The sequence below is a fragment of the Asterias amurensis genome, chromosome 21 (genome assembly GCF_032118995.1).
Source record: "Asterias amurensis chromosome 21, ASM3211899v1".
NCBI classification, from domain to species: domain Eukaryota; kingdom Metazoa; phylum Echinodermata; class Asteroidea; order Forcipulatida; family Asteriidae; genus Asterias; species Asterias amurensis.
In genome coordinates, this window is record NC_092668.1 from 7693752 (window position 1) to 7710529 (window position 16778).

The following is a 16778-nucleotide window of genomic DNA, read 5'->3' on the forward strand; positions in this document are numbered from 1 at the left end:
ACGTACTCATTGTGTCGAGTAGGGTTCAGGAGAAGAGTAATTCATAGCCCTAGTCTTTACGCTTGCCAAAACTTGTTGCATATTTTCATTGAAATCTGACCGGTCTACCTGAATGTCTATGTTGTCCTTCCCAGTCTTATTAACTTGTATTTGTTGTACACTTTCGTGAGTTTTCAAAGGTAATTCGTGGATCTCGAATTAGTGGATCTCGTTCCTTACTTCCGGCTCTTGCCATGCATAACAATCAAGTGCCTTGCCAGTCAACGCGCCAACTAAATTAAGCAATTTATGTTGTTCGTTCCACTGACAACACTGAGCAATGACTTCGAACTTAGCTGTAATTGCATGAAAGTCTGTACTCCCATCATATGGAGTGATCTTTGGGATCGACTGGCTCTTGGGCTGGCTCGTACTAGCGAACGCCGGGATCAAGTCAGACCCATAAGCAATTGGTTTTTGACTGGCAGTTATACTGTTGCCATTGTCAGTGGTAGCCATTGTTACCGGATTAGTAATGCTAGGCTTTGCTTTGGTCTTTGTTGCAGGATTCAATAGATGCGCCGGGAGGGGTGGAGCTTTTTCCTTAATCACCTTTAGATTAGCGTCTATAATGGCATCACCTGTTTGCTCAATTGTAACGGACTGGGCAGTAGAAATGTGGCTGGGTGGCACGCTAACTTGGGGTTTTTTATCTAGCGACTCATGCTGTACAGCTGGAATTTTAATTTGCGCGGTGGCACCATGCGGCATTGTGTCACCCTTTATTAGATTTGCCAAGTGAATTTCGGACTGCTAGGACTACATTTTTAGGTCATCAATGGCTCCCGTTATTGCTAGAGTGTTTTCTTGCATGATTTTCCCAAATTCACCCATTTGTTTAATCAGAAGGTACATAGGGTCCATTGATTCCATTTGTTTTGTTGGTGGGTCAGTATTATCGGAACCGTTAGTTGGGAGATCTGATTGGAGATTTGCGATGTAGTCGATTAAAATCAAACCCTTTTCATTAAGCTCGTTCAGTTTAGTTGCAAGTGCAGGGAATTCATTAAAGTCATCAATAATCACATAGACCTGATCGAGACAATTATCTCGGCAAACTTTGCCCCAATACCCGGTAATGTAGGTAAAAGTTTAACAGATGCTTTGTTTATATTGGTGGCCATGGCGGGGGGTACTTCAATACAAATAATATTAATTTACAAATATGTCGAAATCTGCTATAATTCAGAAATGGTTTTGCACCATTCACTCGCTTGTTACTGCCAGCGCTACTGTCGGGAGTGATGCACGACAGCTTGACCTGACTAGCAGTAAATTGTTTTGATAGTTAAAAAACACACACTTTTTGAAAAACGTAAGCCCTTTTATTTTAGAAAGGCGCGAGGCTTAAATGGGTTATAGCAGACTTCAGTAAATTCATACAATATCAAACAAATATATTAACAATACGAATAATAAAGACCTATAGCTACAATCATGTGTACTGATGAAGTTGCAAATTCAACGAACGCCGGACTTGCTAAGGTATAAACATTGCCGAAAATGAACATTAACTTTATATAAAATTTGCTACGAAAGGCGGGGAGCTCAAACGTTGAAAGTTTTCACCGTGTGTATTGCCATGCCCTTCACAAAGCAAAATACGAATTTATCCTCGTCGTATTTAGACAACGAGTTTATGAATTTTAGTAAGTTTGTCCTTGTCAAATTTGGACAAGGAGTTTATTAATTTTAGTAAATTTTTAGAAGATTTTCTTTCTAATTGCATGCCACAATTTATACTCATCGCCAATGTTGTGAATGGCGCTACTATAGCAACATTCGGATATATAATTACGGATAGGTGAGTCGCACCGCTCTGAAGCCTGGGGGTTTGGAGGAGCTCTAGGAGACACACAAGCAGACAGGTTGGTTTCAGGAATACGACTGGCGTGGCCAGGGCTTGCATGGTGCTTGGTGCATGCCCCGGTCACGCCTGACTGGTTTATTGCATAACCTCAGTGGTGCAATCGCACATTACAACACTACTAATATCACCCAGCCCAGGATCCACTTCTGCTCCATATGAAAAATAATGTTACATCAAAACCAAACACTGGTCAAATGTTTTGTTTCAGTTCACATTCAAGTCCATTACAGTTGCTAAGCACCCAATCGGGTTATGATATTTAAAATAAAAGCAAGGATCTGCAAATTATTTTCTGGACTAACCCATAAATAAATTGGTTACTTCTGGACCCATCAAAAGTGTAGCTTAGGACTTGCAGAATAGAGGAAAGAGAGGTCAGCTTGTTATACATATAGCAGGTCAAAATGTCAATAAACATGATTGATTTACGTCAAAGCAAAGAAGCTTAACATCCAGAGTATCTAAAACTATTGGGGAAACTCTACAGATGATGGTTTTGTTTATAATGTTGCCAATTTTCCTCACTGTGTAATACTTGTCCCAACGCAGTGAAAGGAACAGAAATCAACAGATCCTAAAAGCTTACACCACAAAACTCTAACAAAAAAACCAAAAATGATTCTCTGACAATTCATGTGCTACCTTTCAAACAGAGTTGGTGCCAAGAGTGAAACCAACCTTAATACTACATACATGTAATACACAAATAATTTAAAGCCGATAAGCTTATGGTTCTCCCATTGTATGCATATTATTGTTTGCTCTGTGTCTTACTTAGATGAGTGCATTGAAAATCACTGAATACATGTATTTCTGATGATATATCTAGAATGAACAGAAAGTAGCCCTGACCGGACACTGATCGTTATCAGATGAATACTCACCTTCAGTATTGAATACATTGTCTGAGTTACAGTGAATGCATGACGCCAATTGTGGTACCTCACATTACGGTAGTTTTTCCTCACACTCAGTAACCACCTGCACAAAGTCTTCAAAATTAAAACAGAAAAGAACATTCACTTTTAACACTAGCAACAGAATATCCAGCATAGAAATTCACTTCTAATCTTTATGGAAGCAAAATGTACTCTGTGCGTAAAAGAAATGTCAAAGTATGTAATCACCAAGAAAGGTAAATAATATCATATAGATTTTGTTCTCTGTAAAATCTATATAGCTACATGGGCACTAAGATAAACCAAACTTATGCTTAAAAAAAAATCATGTTTGATATTAAAATCAAATTGCCATCTTCTGCCCCATCTAACTCTGCAATTTTTTAAATTTATAAATGCCCTCCTCTTGCCAAAGTTTTTTTTTGTTAATGGTTCATTTTTATTTCTAAAATGTTCCACTTTAATTGCCTATTTTATATTTTATTTCTAAACTTAAAGGGATTGTCCCTTTGGATAGTGATTTGATTCACTTTGGGCAATCCCTAGTTTGCGTTTTTCTGTTTTTGTTTGTTATGTCTCTCATTTTTTTCCTAATGTTTTTAAATCTTACATTTCTGTTATTGTTGCTGTGTGTTTTTGATGTTTTTTAAGCCTGAAAGAATAAATAAATAAATAAATAGAAAGGAGATGATTTCCCCAGACCTGAGAAACGCACCAGTAGTCACCATCTTTAAAGGCAGTGGACACTATTGGTAATTACTAAAAAATAGTTATTAGCATAAAACCTTTGGCATACAATACTCAACATGAATATAAATTAGCACAATCTACCCCCCGATTTTCTCAACGGATTCACAAGATTCACGTTGGTTGACTTTTTAAATTGTTTTCTCGAAAACAAGCATCTGAAAGCACACAACTTCGTGCGACAAGGGCATTTTTCTTTCATTATTATCTCGCAAATCGACGACCAATTGAGTTAAAATTTTCAAAGATTTATTACTTTCGTGCATTAAGTTGAGGTATACCAAGTGAGAAGACTGGTCTTTGACAATTACCATTAATGTCCACTGTCTTTAAGATTCCTTTCAATCTTGCCCATTTGCATGCCAAAACCAAGACCACTGTGACTGCAGTAAATCTGCTTGAGTATGCAGATGATTGTGCAATAGCTTCACACTCAGAGGCTAAACAACTGAACAAAGGGAGGTACAAAAACTGAAAAGCCAGCTCTCCGAAGCGTACAAAAAAGCAGAAAGTAACTACTACATGTGTACGTTATATGACAACTTCAACAGTAACAATCCATCAGCAGCCTGAAAAACATAAGACCACATGAGAGACTGGTGAAAAGCAACAACCCATGGGAAGCTGAAGGGTAAAGCACCCGAGGAACAATAGAAACAATGAAAAAAAAAAACATTTTGAAGCCCTACTGGGAGAACAACCGTCAAAACTATGTAAGAGCTCAAAGTGCTTTTCAAGGCTCCAACAGCTAGGGAGGCACCAGGTCTTGATGAAATATCCCTGGAATTCTGGCAAATTGAAGAGTTCAAAGTTATTCTCCTATCTCTTTTCGACTTTATAATAAACTCATCACAAATACCACTCAAATTTGCCAAAAGCGGCATAGTCCCACCACCCAAAAAGGGCAATCTGAATCTGGCCACCAACTACAGAGGAAGAATCCTGACCCCTATTGCAGCTAAAATATACATAAACTCATACTAAACAGTTGCAGAAGCCCTCTCCAACAGAAGCTAAGGTGGAACCAAAAGGGATTTTTAAAAGACAGGAGTACAGTTGAACACATTCTCTCTCTAACTGTCTAAGGAGCATAATGGAAGAAGCAGTTAATAATCTTCCCCTCTGGTAATATTTGTTGACTTTCCACAGGGGAGAACAGTTCAAAATACTTAGGATTCACAGAATACCAGTGAAGCTGGTCAGTGCAATCCAAGGCATGTGTGAAAACAATGAAGTGATTGTTCTTTCACCCTTCAGCCAAACTGATCTTTCCAAACAAACACAGGAGTTAGCACAGGGCGACACTTTAGCCCCATTTTTGTTCATTATTTTACCAATGGACTGCATGTTGAGGGAATCAACCACAGTCAGATGCGGAGCCACTAGGATTTAGGTTTCACATATTATGTAATAGACCACATATTTGATTTGAAAATCCAGAAATTAAACAAATCAGGAAGATTATCAAGCCTGCTGTCACCATTTACAAAAGTGGCAGAGTTTCAAAGGAAGTCTTGGAAATTCATATTTTGTTTTTCTAATTGAAACAAGGTTTTGTAATGCATGTTGATAATGCAAGCTGATTTGCCAATTCCAGAATTCTAGGGGCTGTGGTTCGATAGCCCTTAGCAACCCCTTTATTGAGTTTTGGTCTTGGAGTGGTGAAATGAATTGCTACAAGGGAGGGTTTCTCTTTTTGATATGATAGAAGAGCAGGGACAAACTTTGTCTTTGTTTCTCTAACAAAATACAATACAATTCTATCTCAATGCTTTTTTCCAACACTCTCGAGACAAAACAGGTATTTCTCTGCTAAAAATAGAAAGTGCCACTGTGTCAATAAAAAAAAACAAGACGTGTTTGGTGCATTAACAGAATGAAATACCACCAATACTTGGATGTTGATATTTGGTTATAATTACCTCATAATTTATATGAAAGCGATTGATGAGATCCAAGTCAATGAACATTCTTAATGATGCAGTTAGTGTCTCATCTTCAGATAGCTTCATGTCACTGAAGAAGTAGCTGTCAAGCCCTATTTCTGACAGCGTGGGAACTGCCATTTTCTGCAGGAAAAAAAAACACTTTTAATAATTGTTACATTAACAAATGTCAACCTGAATTCATCAGTCAAACAACTTAAGTTGTGGAGATGCTTAATAACCTATAGCACGCACACATATTAAACATAGCATCATACACCTGTACATTATACAATTGTTGCACGCTGTGACGAGGTCCATGGTGTTTTGTACACTCCAGGGGGAAAATGGCACCTGAGGCGAAGTTATGTTGTCATCTTCAAACATTATTACGACGGACTATTCATTGTTTAATAAGCAGACGAACAAGAAACAATTCCCTCGAACCCGCGATTGTTTCGTATACAGAGCTGGAAATCGACCAACGCTGGGAACGATCCAGATGAGGTACACCAAAGTACACCACTTTTCATGTTACCCGGCCCGTCGAGCCATGTAACATGCGTTTTTGTTGCACGTCACATGATTGGTTCTCGACCAATCAAACTTCACAGTTTGTTACCGAGGTATAACAAGTACATTTGTAACACTCCTCACTGCGCCATGATAATTAAATCGATTCCCAGCCGTACCCAGAAATCGAATCACAAAATTCAAGCTTTCAGTTTGGAAACATAAGGAACAGAAAAAAAATTGAAAAACATTGTTTGTGATGAAGTGAAGGTTTGTTTACATGGAAAGTTGTGCCCTCAAGTATTCTCAACTGTACTGTCGTCTGACAGGTAAACAAAGCTACAAAAATTGCTGTAAACAATAACAACATACCATTAGAAATGAATATGAATGCCTGACATTAATTTTTCTTAGTGCTATTTTTAGAATGTTGTCATCTTGAGATCACGCCCTACCGTTGCTTATGATATTGTGGAACTGTTCGCAAAACCTGAATTGACCGCAGTGATCACTGAGCGGTAACTGCTGAGAGTGCCCATGGCGAGCTGTTTGTGGAAGAGATAAACAAGGAATTTGCCAGCAACTCCTGCAGGCGCACTGGTGGAATCCCATCCCCACTGGTTCTAGGATTTGCTTTTTTAGGTTCTAACAAGAAATGTTACACACTTGACCTCATTCCCATGAAATTACTTATTGATTGTTTGGACATTCTTTTACAAGTTATCACCAGAATGGTAAATTCATCTCTTTGTTCTGGTCAACTCCCTGATGTCTGGAAATCAGCTGTCATATAACCCTTGCTGAACACATTCACCTTGCTTTGAAAAAATGAACATTTCAGACCAATCAGCAACCTACATTTCATTTCTAAACTATTTGAACAAATTGTTGCGAATCAATTGCAGTGCCACTTATCCAAAGACAATCTGTTGCCTATTGCTCAATCAGCGACAAAAGTAACCCATTTAACTACAGACCAGTATCCATCACGTCCATCTGTAGCAAGCTAGCTGAGCATGTCATCTTTAGTAGCATAATGGACCACTATGAGACCAATAAAGTCCTTGTCGATGTCCAACACGGGTTCCGCCCAGGACGCTCTTGTGAGTCACAGCTCCTCATAACTGCACACGACCTCTCCAAGGCACTAGACAGCCGCGAACAAGTCGACGCAGTGATTTTAGATTTTTCCAAAGCCTTTGACCGTGTTCCTCATCAACGGTTACAGCTTAAGTTACACCACTACGGGATCAGAGGTTCTTTACTGCAATGGATGGATCACTTTCTTACCAACCGCAGTCAGCGTGTAGTCGTGGATGGCCATGCATCAGATTGGGTACCAGTTAAGTCGGATGTTCCACAGGGTATGGTACTTGGCCCATTGTTGTTTTTGACCTTCATCAATGACTTGCCTGATGGTATTACTTCCAACCTGCGCCTCTTTGCAGATGATTGCCTTATGTACCGCCAGTGACAGTGTTAAACTCCAAGAAGATCTTGACCAATTACATCAATAGTCCAAATCCTGGCAGATGAAGTTCAACATAGACAAGTGCTACGTAATGTGATTTACTCTGCGCCGCAACCCTTACATCGCTAATTACCATCTTGGCGCAAGAAACCTTGCTACAGTCTCCGACCACCCGTATCTGGGCCTCACCTTCTTCACTAATGTCATGGCAGAAACACATCAACAAAATCACAACTTGTGCCAACAGAATGCTGGTCCTTGTTCAACGCAATCTTAAGAACTGCTCCATCAAAATACGCCAGCAAGCTTATTTGTCACTCAATAGACCTCACCTGGATTACTGCAGCCCTGTCTGGAATCCATACACCCAGAAAGACACAACCAAAATTGAAGCCACTCAACGATGTGCTGCCAGGTTCGTTCTGCAGCTGTACCAGCGCACTGAAAGCGTGTCGGTCATGATGAACACCTTGGAATGGGACACCTTTAGAAAGGCGATGCCCGGCAGCCAGCCTCACCCTCCTCTACAAAATCCAGAACCAAACTATTGTAGTCAATCCAGACCTATACCTCAACCCAGCAATCCCATGTAATACTAGATCATACCACCCAAATGAATATCAGATCATCCCAGGTAGGATACAATCATTCTCGAACTCATTTTTCCCAAGAACCATCATCTGGTGGAACTCACTCCCCGGCAACATCATCACCTCCCCGTCAGTTGAGGTTTTCAGGGGAGTGGTGACTGCTCACCTATAAGCAGCAACGAGTCTTTTTTACTTGCACCTTGTACAAACGCACCCCTGCACCGCTCATGGACAAGTAGTCCCTCGGCTTTACGTCCTGTCTTATGGACCCTACCGAGTAAACAAGTAGAAGTAGAAGCTTAACGTAAGCATCCTAGTACTGAGACAGTGCTTCTTAAGGTTAGGAACAATCTTTTAATGGCTAGGAATATAAGCAGCATGTGTCTTTGTTAGCTTTACTTGATTTGAGTTCTGCTTTTGATACTTAAGCAGAGATGCCAACATTGAACTTTAAAAAAGAGTAGCATCTCCCAAAAGTTAAGGGCGAGCGTGGCTTGGGCTCCCTAAACCGATCTTTATATTACTCTCTACAATACTAATTAGCTCATTTTCAGGCATTGTCGTGAAATAACAATTACCTCTGTATGCACCACCAGAACAGCTACAAATGTTTATAATGGCCAGTGAAAAAAAAAATCTGGGAAAAAAAAAAAATCCCTCATCTTCTGACTTTGTTTAAAAAAAAAAAACATAACAAAGGGTGGCCTTACTTAAATGTTTTTGTTTTAATGGTCAGAAATGCAACAACAAGCTATTGGAAGAGAGAAAAAAAAAAGAAGAAAAAAACGTGTCCGGATTTTGGGCAAAAAATACGTGTCCGTATTTTGGGCATTGTCTGGACATCGGCGCTACAATTACTAGTAAGAAAACATGGAAACTGTCTAGCTTAGATCTCACAGGCCACTCAGTTGAAGGTATTTTTGTTCAGAAGGTCTCCTTTTTTGTCGCCATTATTTCTTACTTTTTGTGCCAAGCTTCGATGTACATGTACAGACAGCGTGGGCACAATAATAGTGGATACATGAGGAATGAGGTTACTGTGACACGTTAGCTCACACACAACCTCATTCCCCACGCACGTGTGCACTATTCCCCATGGTGTAATAGAGATCAATGGGTATGATCTTGCAGCAATACACTAGCGTAAAAATACTCATCCGGCCAGCCAGCGGGGGATCAGAGGGCACGCAACAATCATTACGTCGAGACACGTATATTGTTCGAGTGAATTCGCCGCTATTATTCAACACTGCATTCTAAAATTAAAAGTGTTTTTTCTTTTCTGTTACAATTATTTGGATATTTTTCTTAATTTTTATTTCCACTTAATAGTTCATTCGTTGTTTGCATGTATCGTACGATTTAATAAAATTATATTGGGCGGCTTGTTTAGCGTGTTTTATTGAGTATTATCGTAGCGTCGTAGTCACGGCTCGAAATCAAATTTGCTACGCCCAAATCGTATATGTTGGCTGCTTAAGATTATCGATTTTACTGCGCACATTGGAGTATAATTTTGGTATTAATGGTATTGCTGTTCTCTGGTTTAAATCATATTTGTCTCACAGATCTCAGCGTGTTTTGGTGAACAGTAACCTCTCTTGGAAATTTGACCTTGAGTGGGGAGTTCCCAAGGGGTCTTGTTTGGGATCTTTGTTGATGAATTTGTATAACAGCAGAATTAAATCATCTCCCAAATTTACATTGTAAGGCTGATGTTACTTAACTTTATCTTTCCTTTTGTCCAGACAATGCAGTCAACCAAGGGTTTGCTCCTTTTGCAAAGCCAGAGGTGCAAGGGTGATGAGTTGTGGGGCTTGGGCAGTTGCGCATGGGCTCAAGAAACCAGAGGTACAAGGGTGATAAGTTGTGGGGATTTGGCGGTTAAGCGTAGGCTTCAGAAATCAGAGGTGCAAGGGTGATGAGTTGTGGGGCTTGGGCAGTTGCGCGCAAGCTCCAGAAACCAGAGGTACAAGGGTGATAAAATGTGGGGCTTTGGCGGTTGCGCGGGGGCTCCAGAAACCAGAGGTACAAGGGTGATAAGTTGTGGGGCTTTGGCAGTTGCGCGTGGACTCCAGAAACCAGTGGTACAAGGGTGATAAGTTGTGGGGCTGGGGCAGTTGCGCGTGGACTCCAGAAACCAGAGGTACAAGGGTGATAAGTTGTGGGGCTTTGGCGGTTGCGCTTGGGCACCAGAAACCAGAGGTACAAGGGTGATAAGTTGTGGGGCTTTGGCGGTTGCGCTTGGGCACCAGAAACCAGTGGTACAAGGGTGATAAGTTGTGGGGCTGGGGCAGTTGCGCCTGGGCTCCAGAAACCAGAGGTGAAAGGGTGATAAGTTGTGGGGCTGGGGCAGTTGCGCAAGGGCTCAAGAATTCAAAGGTACAAGGGTGATAAGTTGTGGGGCTTGGGCAGTTGCGCGTGGACTCCAGAAACCAGAGGTACAAGGGTGATGAGTTGTTGGGCTTGGGCAGTTGCGCGGGGCCTCCAGAAACTAGAGGTACAAGGGTGATGAGTTGTTGGGCTTGGGCAGTTGCGCGTGGACTCCAGAAACCAGTGGTACAAGGGTGATAAGTTGTGGAGCTCGGGCAGTTGCGCGGGGCCTCCAGAAACCAGAGGTACAAGGGTGATAAATTGTTTGGCTTGGGCAGTTGCGCGTGGGCTCAAGAAACCAGAGGTACAAGGGTGATGAGTTGTGGGGCTTGGGCGGTTGCGCGAGGGCTCAAGAAACCAGAGGTACAAGGGTGATAAGTTGTGGGGCTTTGGCGGTTGCGCGGGGGCTCCAGAAACCAGAGGTACAAGGGTGATAAGTTGTTTGGCTTGGGCAGTTGCGCGTGGGCTCAAGAAACCAGAGGTACAAGGGTGATGAGTTGTGGGGCTTGGGCGGTTGCGCAAGGGCTCGAGAAACCAGAGGTACAAGGGTGAAAAGTTGTGGGGCTTTGGCGGTTGCGCGGGGGCTCCAGAAACCAGAGGTGCAAGCGTGATGAGTTGTGGGGCTTTGGCAGTTGCGCGGGGCCTCCAGAAACCAGAGGTACAAGGGTGATAAGTTGTGGGGCTTTGGCAGTTGCGCGGGGCCTCCAGAAACCAGAGATACAAGGGTGATAAGTTGTGGGGCTCGGGCAGTTGCGCGGGGCCTCCAGAAACCAGAGGTGAAAGGGTGATAAGTTGTGGGGCTGGGGCAGTTGCGCGAGGGCTCAAGAATTCAAAGGTACAAGGGTGATAAGTTGTGGGGCTTGGGCAGTTGCGCGTGGACTCCAGAAACCAGAGGTACAAGGGTGATGAGTTGTTGGGCTTGGGCAGTTGCGCGTGGACTCCAGAAACCAGTGGTACAAGGGTGATAAGTTGTGGGGCTCGGGCAGTTGCGCGGGGCCTCCAGAAACCAGCGGTACAAGGGTGATAAATTGTTTGGCTTGGGCAGTTGCGCGTGGGCTCAAGAAACCAGAGGTACAAGGGTGATGAGTTGTGGGGCTTGGGCGGTTGCGCGAGGGCTCAAGAAACCAGAGGTACAAGGGTGATAAGTTGTGGGGCTTTGGCGGTTGCGCGGGGGCTCCAGAAACCAGAGGTACAAGGGTGATAAGTTGTTTGGCTTGGGCAGTTGCGCGTGGGCTCAAGAAACCAGAGGTACAAGGGTGATGAGTTGTGGGGCTTGGGCGGTTGCGCAAGGGCTCGAGAAACCAGAGGTACAAGGGTGAAAAGTTGTGGGGCTTTGGCGGTTGCGCGGGGGCTCCAGAAACCAGAGGTGCAAGCGTGATGAGTTGTGGGGCTTTGGCAGTTGCGCGGGGCCTCCAGAAACCAGAGGTACAAGGGTGATAAGTTGTGGGGCTTTGGCAGTTGCGCGGGGCCTCCAGAAACCAGAGATACAAAGGTGATAAGTTGTGGGGCTTTGGCGGTTGCGCTTGGGCTCCAGAAACCAGAGGTACAAGGGTGATAAGTTGTGGGGCTTTGGCAGTTGCGCCTGGGCTCCAGAAAAAGGTGGTACAAGGGTGATAAGTTGTGGGGCTGGGGCAGTTGCGCCTGGGCTCCAGAAACCAGAAGTGCAAGGGTGATAAGTTGTGGGGCTGGGGCAGTTGCGCGAGGGCTCAAGAAACCAAAGGTACAAGGGTGATAAGTTGTGGGGCTTGGGCAGTTGCGCGTGGACTCCAGAAACCAGAGGTACAAGGGTGATGAGTTGTTGGGCTTGGGCAGTTGCGCGGGGCCTCCAGAAACCAGAGGTACAAGGGTGATGAGTTGTTGGGCTTGGGCAGTTGCGCAGGGACTCCAGAAACCAGTGGTACAAGGGTGATAAGTTGTGGGGCTCGGGCAGTTGCGCGGGGCCTCCAGAAACCAAAGGTACAAGGGTGATAAGTTGTGGGGCTTGGGCAGTTGTGCGGGGCCTCCAGAAACCAGAGGTACAAGGGTGATGAGTTGTTGGGCTTGGTGCAGTTGCGCGTGGACTCCAGAAACCAGTGGTACAAGGGTGATAAGTTGTGGGGCTCGGGCAGACGCGCGGGGCCTCCAGAAACCAGAGGTACAAGGGTGATAAGTTGTGTGGCTGGGACAGTTGCGCATGGGCTCAAGAAACCAGAGGTACAAGGGTGATGAGTTGTGGGGCTACGGCGGTTGCGCGAGGGCTCAAGAAACCAAAGGTACAAGGGTGATAAGTTGTGGGACTGGGGCAGTTGCGTGAGGGCTCAAGAAACCAGAGGTACAAGGGTGATAAGTTGTGGGGCTTTGGCGGTTGCGCGGGGGCTCCAGAAACCAGAGGTACAAGGGTGATGAGTTGTGGGGCTTAGGCAGTTGCGCGGGGCCTCCAAAAACCAGAGGTACAAGGGTGATAAGTTGTGGGGCTTTGGCGGTTGCGCTTGGGCTCCAGAAACCAGAGGTACAAGGGTGATGAGTTGTGGGGCTTGGGCAGTTGCGCGTGGGCTCTAGAAACAAGAGGTGCAATGGCGATGGTGGGGCTCGGACGACTCCACTCAACATACATGTAGCTGCCAAAGAGGCCGAGATAGATTTGAAGGCTGCCATACAAATTCATCACAGCTCTTTTTCCCCTTCAGCTGGGAGATATTTCCGAAGAAGAGCCAAATGAACAATGATAACACGTTTTCTTCTAATCTCTTCCCCAAGTGGGCGGGCTTTAGAGGCCAGGAGCCAGATGGCTGGGGGATTGAAAACCCAAATACAGAAAATAACAGCAAGAATAACTAAGAGAACTCGCCCACATCTCCTTCATATTCCGAGATAACACACAATACTATGGAACCGGTCATTCAGCACCACTGCTCCCACTCTCTTGAACAATCTCTCACATCACATTCATTCAACCACCTCTTTTGAAACATACAAAAGTGCCCTGAAAACTCACCTCTTCTCTATACAGCATTAATTTACCCTGCTTGTGTGTAAACCATCCAGTCAAGTGTACACATCACATCAATATGAATTAGGAGTGACCTCATGGGTCAGCTTGACTTCCAATTATGTGACCATTGATGACACTCCAAATTTATGCAAAACCAAAATTGTGTGCATGCCACAAAAATTTAAACAGAAGGCACATTTCCCAAACAAGTAAGATTTTTTGTAGGATTGTTTTTAAATTTTAAGTCTCACACTTTGTAATGGTTCAAATGTACTATAATTTTTGTCTTTTAGACCCACATATTTGTTTAAAGGTACTCATACATAGTGTAAAGGGAATATTTCCTTCAACCTTTGCATTTGTATTTTTTATTTTTTAATATATGTAGCTTGTCATTTTATTAATATATTACTCTTTATTTGTTTGTTTTGAAAAATGGCATACCTTTAACCTGACTGCTTCCTCCTGTGGTGCTGTTGCATGGTATGACAGTGTCTGTGGCAGAAAAACAAATACAAAACTCAACCTTTAAACATAGCAGAATATTCCAAATAACTGGCTATTCTTTCAGGGAAAAATTCAACTATTCAAGTGCATAGTAATGTTGAAAGATGACAACATGTCACAACCAGTGAAGACCTACATGTATCTCTCCTGTTCCAAAGACCAAATCAGAAATTTGATCTTCAACTAAAGTTAATTAAATTCAATTAGGTATTTTCCTATTTCAGTGTTTGTGTTTGTTCAATTTAAAAGTAAAATGAAATGCAATGCTCAACCAGAAGTTAATAAAGAAATAAAAAATATTTCACTTTCTAAACTTGGTTTCCTACTTTGCAAGGTTCTATCATGTTGGACTGCCTCTTTGGAGATCAACAGTAGTCTTCATAAATATATATTTGGTTTGCAGTAACACCATGTGGGTATCTACTTGTCTAAAAGAACTGTCTTGCTCTATTCTACTACCGCGGAGTAGATAGTTCAGGTGTTCGCGGTAGTAGAATAAAACAAGACAGTTTTCTAAGAACAACTCTACCTGGCAAGAAAATACACACATGGTGTAACCGCAAACCAAATATATATTGATACCTCACCATGCAATGCCTCAAGTCCTAAATAGTCTTATAAAAATGTTCAAACACTAAAAGCAGAAAATTTAAGGTAGACACACCTTAAAACATGTTTCAATGCAAATAAACAACATTACTCAATCCAACATTTTCCAAGAGCACAAATTGCACAGGTGAAAAAAAACTCAGGAGCTGCTATTTTGATGACCTCTTGTGATCAAAAGATTAAGTATGTCTCAGTGCAGTTGAGGTTACGGGATTTTTTTTGTTTTTTTTATTTGGGATGAAATTAAGAGGTCGTTCACAATCGTACTAAAGTTGGTCTAACTCAACTAAGGGTATGTTCAGACAGCGTTTTAAGTTACACCCGAACTGGTTTAACTTTTACGAGCAGCGGGGAGTGGTCGTAAAAATAAAACCCCTTTGCACAGAGTTAACTCCGATATGGTTTATCTCCGGTTTTAAGAGGTAAAAGCAGACGCGACCCCATTGCTCTAACATCCGTTTTATTCATCAAAATTCGCGCGCCAAGATACTGCTGCCGAGTGCCTGGACGATCATCAGAACATGTTTATAATTGGATAAAAATGGCTCAATCGAATGCGGAAAATAGTTTTACCGCTGGGAGGATATGAGCACTTAAAAAATCATGACCACTACTGTAAAAATAATGAACTAAACAAACAAAACATTACTATTTTACAGTGTAAAGTGTAAATAAAATGGATACAAAAAACCGCCAAGAAAACTCACCAAATTAGCATCCATATTCCATGAAACAGAACACATTTTATTTTTGTGTTTTATACCACCGGTTCTGATTTAATTAATTCATAGTTTGTACCTCCATCGATTGGAAGTTGCAATCTCTCAAAAGCTGGTGCCGCAATTTTTATTCAAATTCGTTCATAAACACATAATACAAGTTACGTAAGTACCTGTACTTTTCAGTATTTTCCTAACCACCCAACAGCGTGGTGATAAGGGAACCCACGGCAGTTCATTCTCCTAATTTGAAATTGAAGCATGCTGGTAATGGTAACAGGCAATAGAAAAGCACATCCACGGGATCGGGATGGATAACTATGGGATATGAGAGATGGATCACTATGGGATGGCAGCGCTGTGCATGTGAGAAGCATTAAGAAATGTCCATGCTCCTTCGCTGCGCTCGTAGTATACGCATGAAAAACAGCTTCAATTTATTGTAGGACACACAACAAAACACGCTAAGAAAATATAATTTTGGTTGAGAATTTAATCAATCATAGGCGTGGGCCGTTGTTAAACTGCATACACCGATCGAGAGAGTTTCGCCAACTCGGTAAGCAGCAAGAACATAAATACTTGGTGCTTTTCAGCATCAGAGGTAACAGAAACCGTATACAAGCACTCCAGGTCCCGGGCGTGTGCAATGGGTCGTCCGTTGTAAGTTAAAACCGGATGTCATTCTGTCCACATGCAGTGTTAAAAGATAAACCCGAACTGGTTTAGACTTAGACCGCCTTGCTGGACGGTTTAAGTTTTGGGGTTTAAACCCGATCCGGTCTAACTTTTTGCGTTCAGACGCACAAAATTTGAACCCGAACCGGTCTAAGTTGAGTTGGACCAACTTTAGTACGGCGTGTGAACGTCCTCTTGGACCGGTTCAGGTTCAACTTTTGTGCATGAACACAAAAAAGTTAGATCGGATCGGCGGTCTCAGTCTAAACCAGTGCGGGTGTATCTTTTGACACTACGTCTGAACACAATGACATCCAGTTTTAACTCACAACAAACAACCCATTTTGTGGTTCAATGCACACGCCCAGGACCTGGAGCGCTTGAGTGGTATACATATGGTCACTGTGCTCACTAGGGTTAACAGGGTTTATTTTAGTATCAGGGATGAGATTCAGAATGTCTCAGTGCAGTCGGGGTTAACAGGGTTTATTTTAGTATCAGGGACGAGATTCAGAATGTCTCAGTGCAGTCGGGGTTAACAGGGTTTATTTTAGTATCAGGGATGAGATTCAGAATGTCTCAGTGCAGTCAGGGTTAACAGGGTTTATTTAGATACATGTATAAGGGATGAGATTAAGAATGTCCAAGTGCAGTCGGGGTTAACAGGGTTTATTTTAGTATCAGGGATGAGATTAAGAATGTCTCAGTGCAGTCGGGGTTAACAGGGTTTATTTTAGTATCAGGGATGAGATTAAGAATGTCTCAGTGCAGTCGGGGTTAACAGGGTTTATTTTAGTATCAGGGATGAGATTCAGAAAGTCTCAGTGCAGTGGGGGTTAACAGGGTTTATTTTAGTATAAGGGATGA

At 42.6% G+C, this 16778-nt stretch overlaps 1 protein-coding gene across 2 annotated transcripts in view; it reads right to left on the reverse strand.

The window, feature by feature from the left end:
• LOC139953059 (dual 3',5'-cyclic-AMP and -GMP phosphodiesterase 11-like) overlaps window positions 1–16778 on the reverse strand; it is a 151103-nt gene that overhangs the window by 22222 nt on the left and 112103 nt on the right. For both annotated transcript variants that reach the window (XM_071952463.1, XM_071952462.1), the window contains 3 exons: window positions 13843–13893; window positions 5478–5624; window positions 2794–2901 (listed from right to left, as the gene is read on the reverse strand). In XM_071952463.1, the coding sequence (XP_071808564.1) occupies window positions 2794–2901; window positions 5478–5624; window positions 13843–13893 (306 nt within the window). The remainder of the gene's footprint in view (window positions 1–2793; window positions 2902–5477; window positions 5625–13842; window positions 13894–16778) is intronic.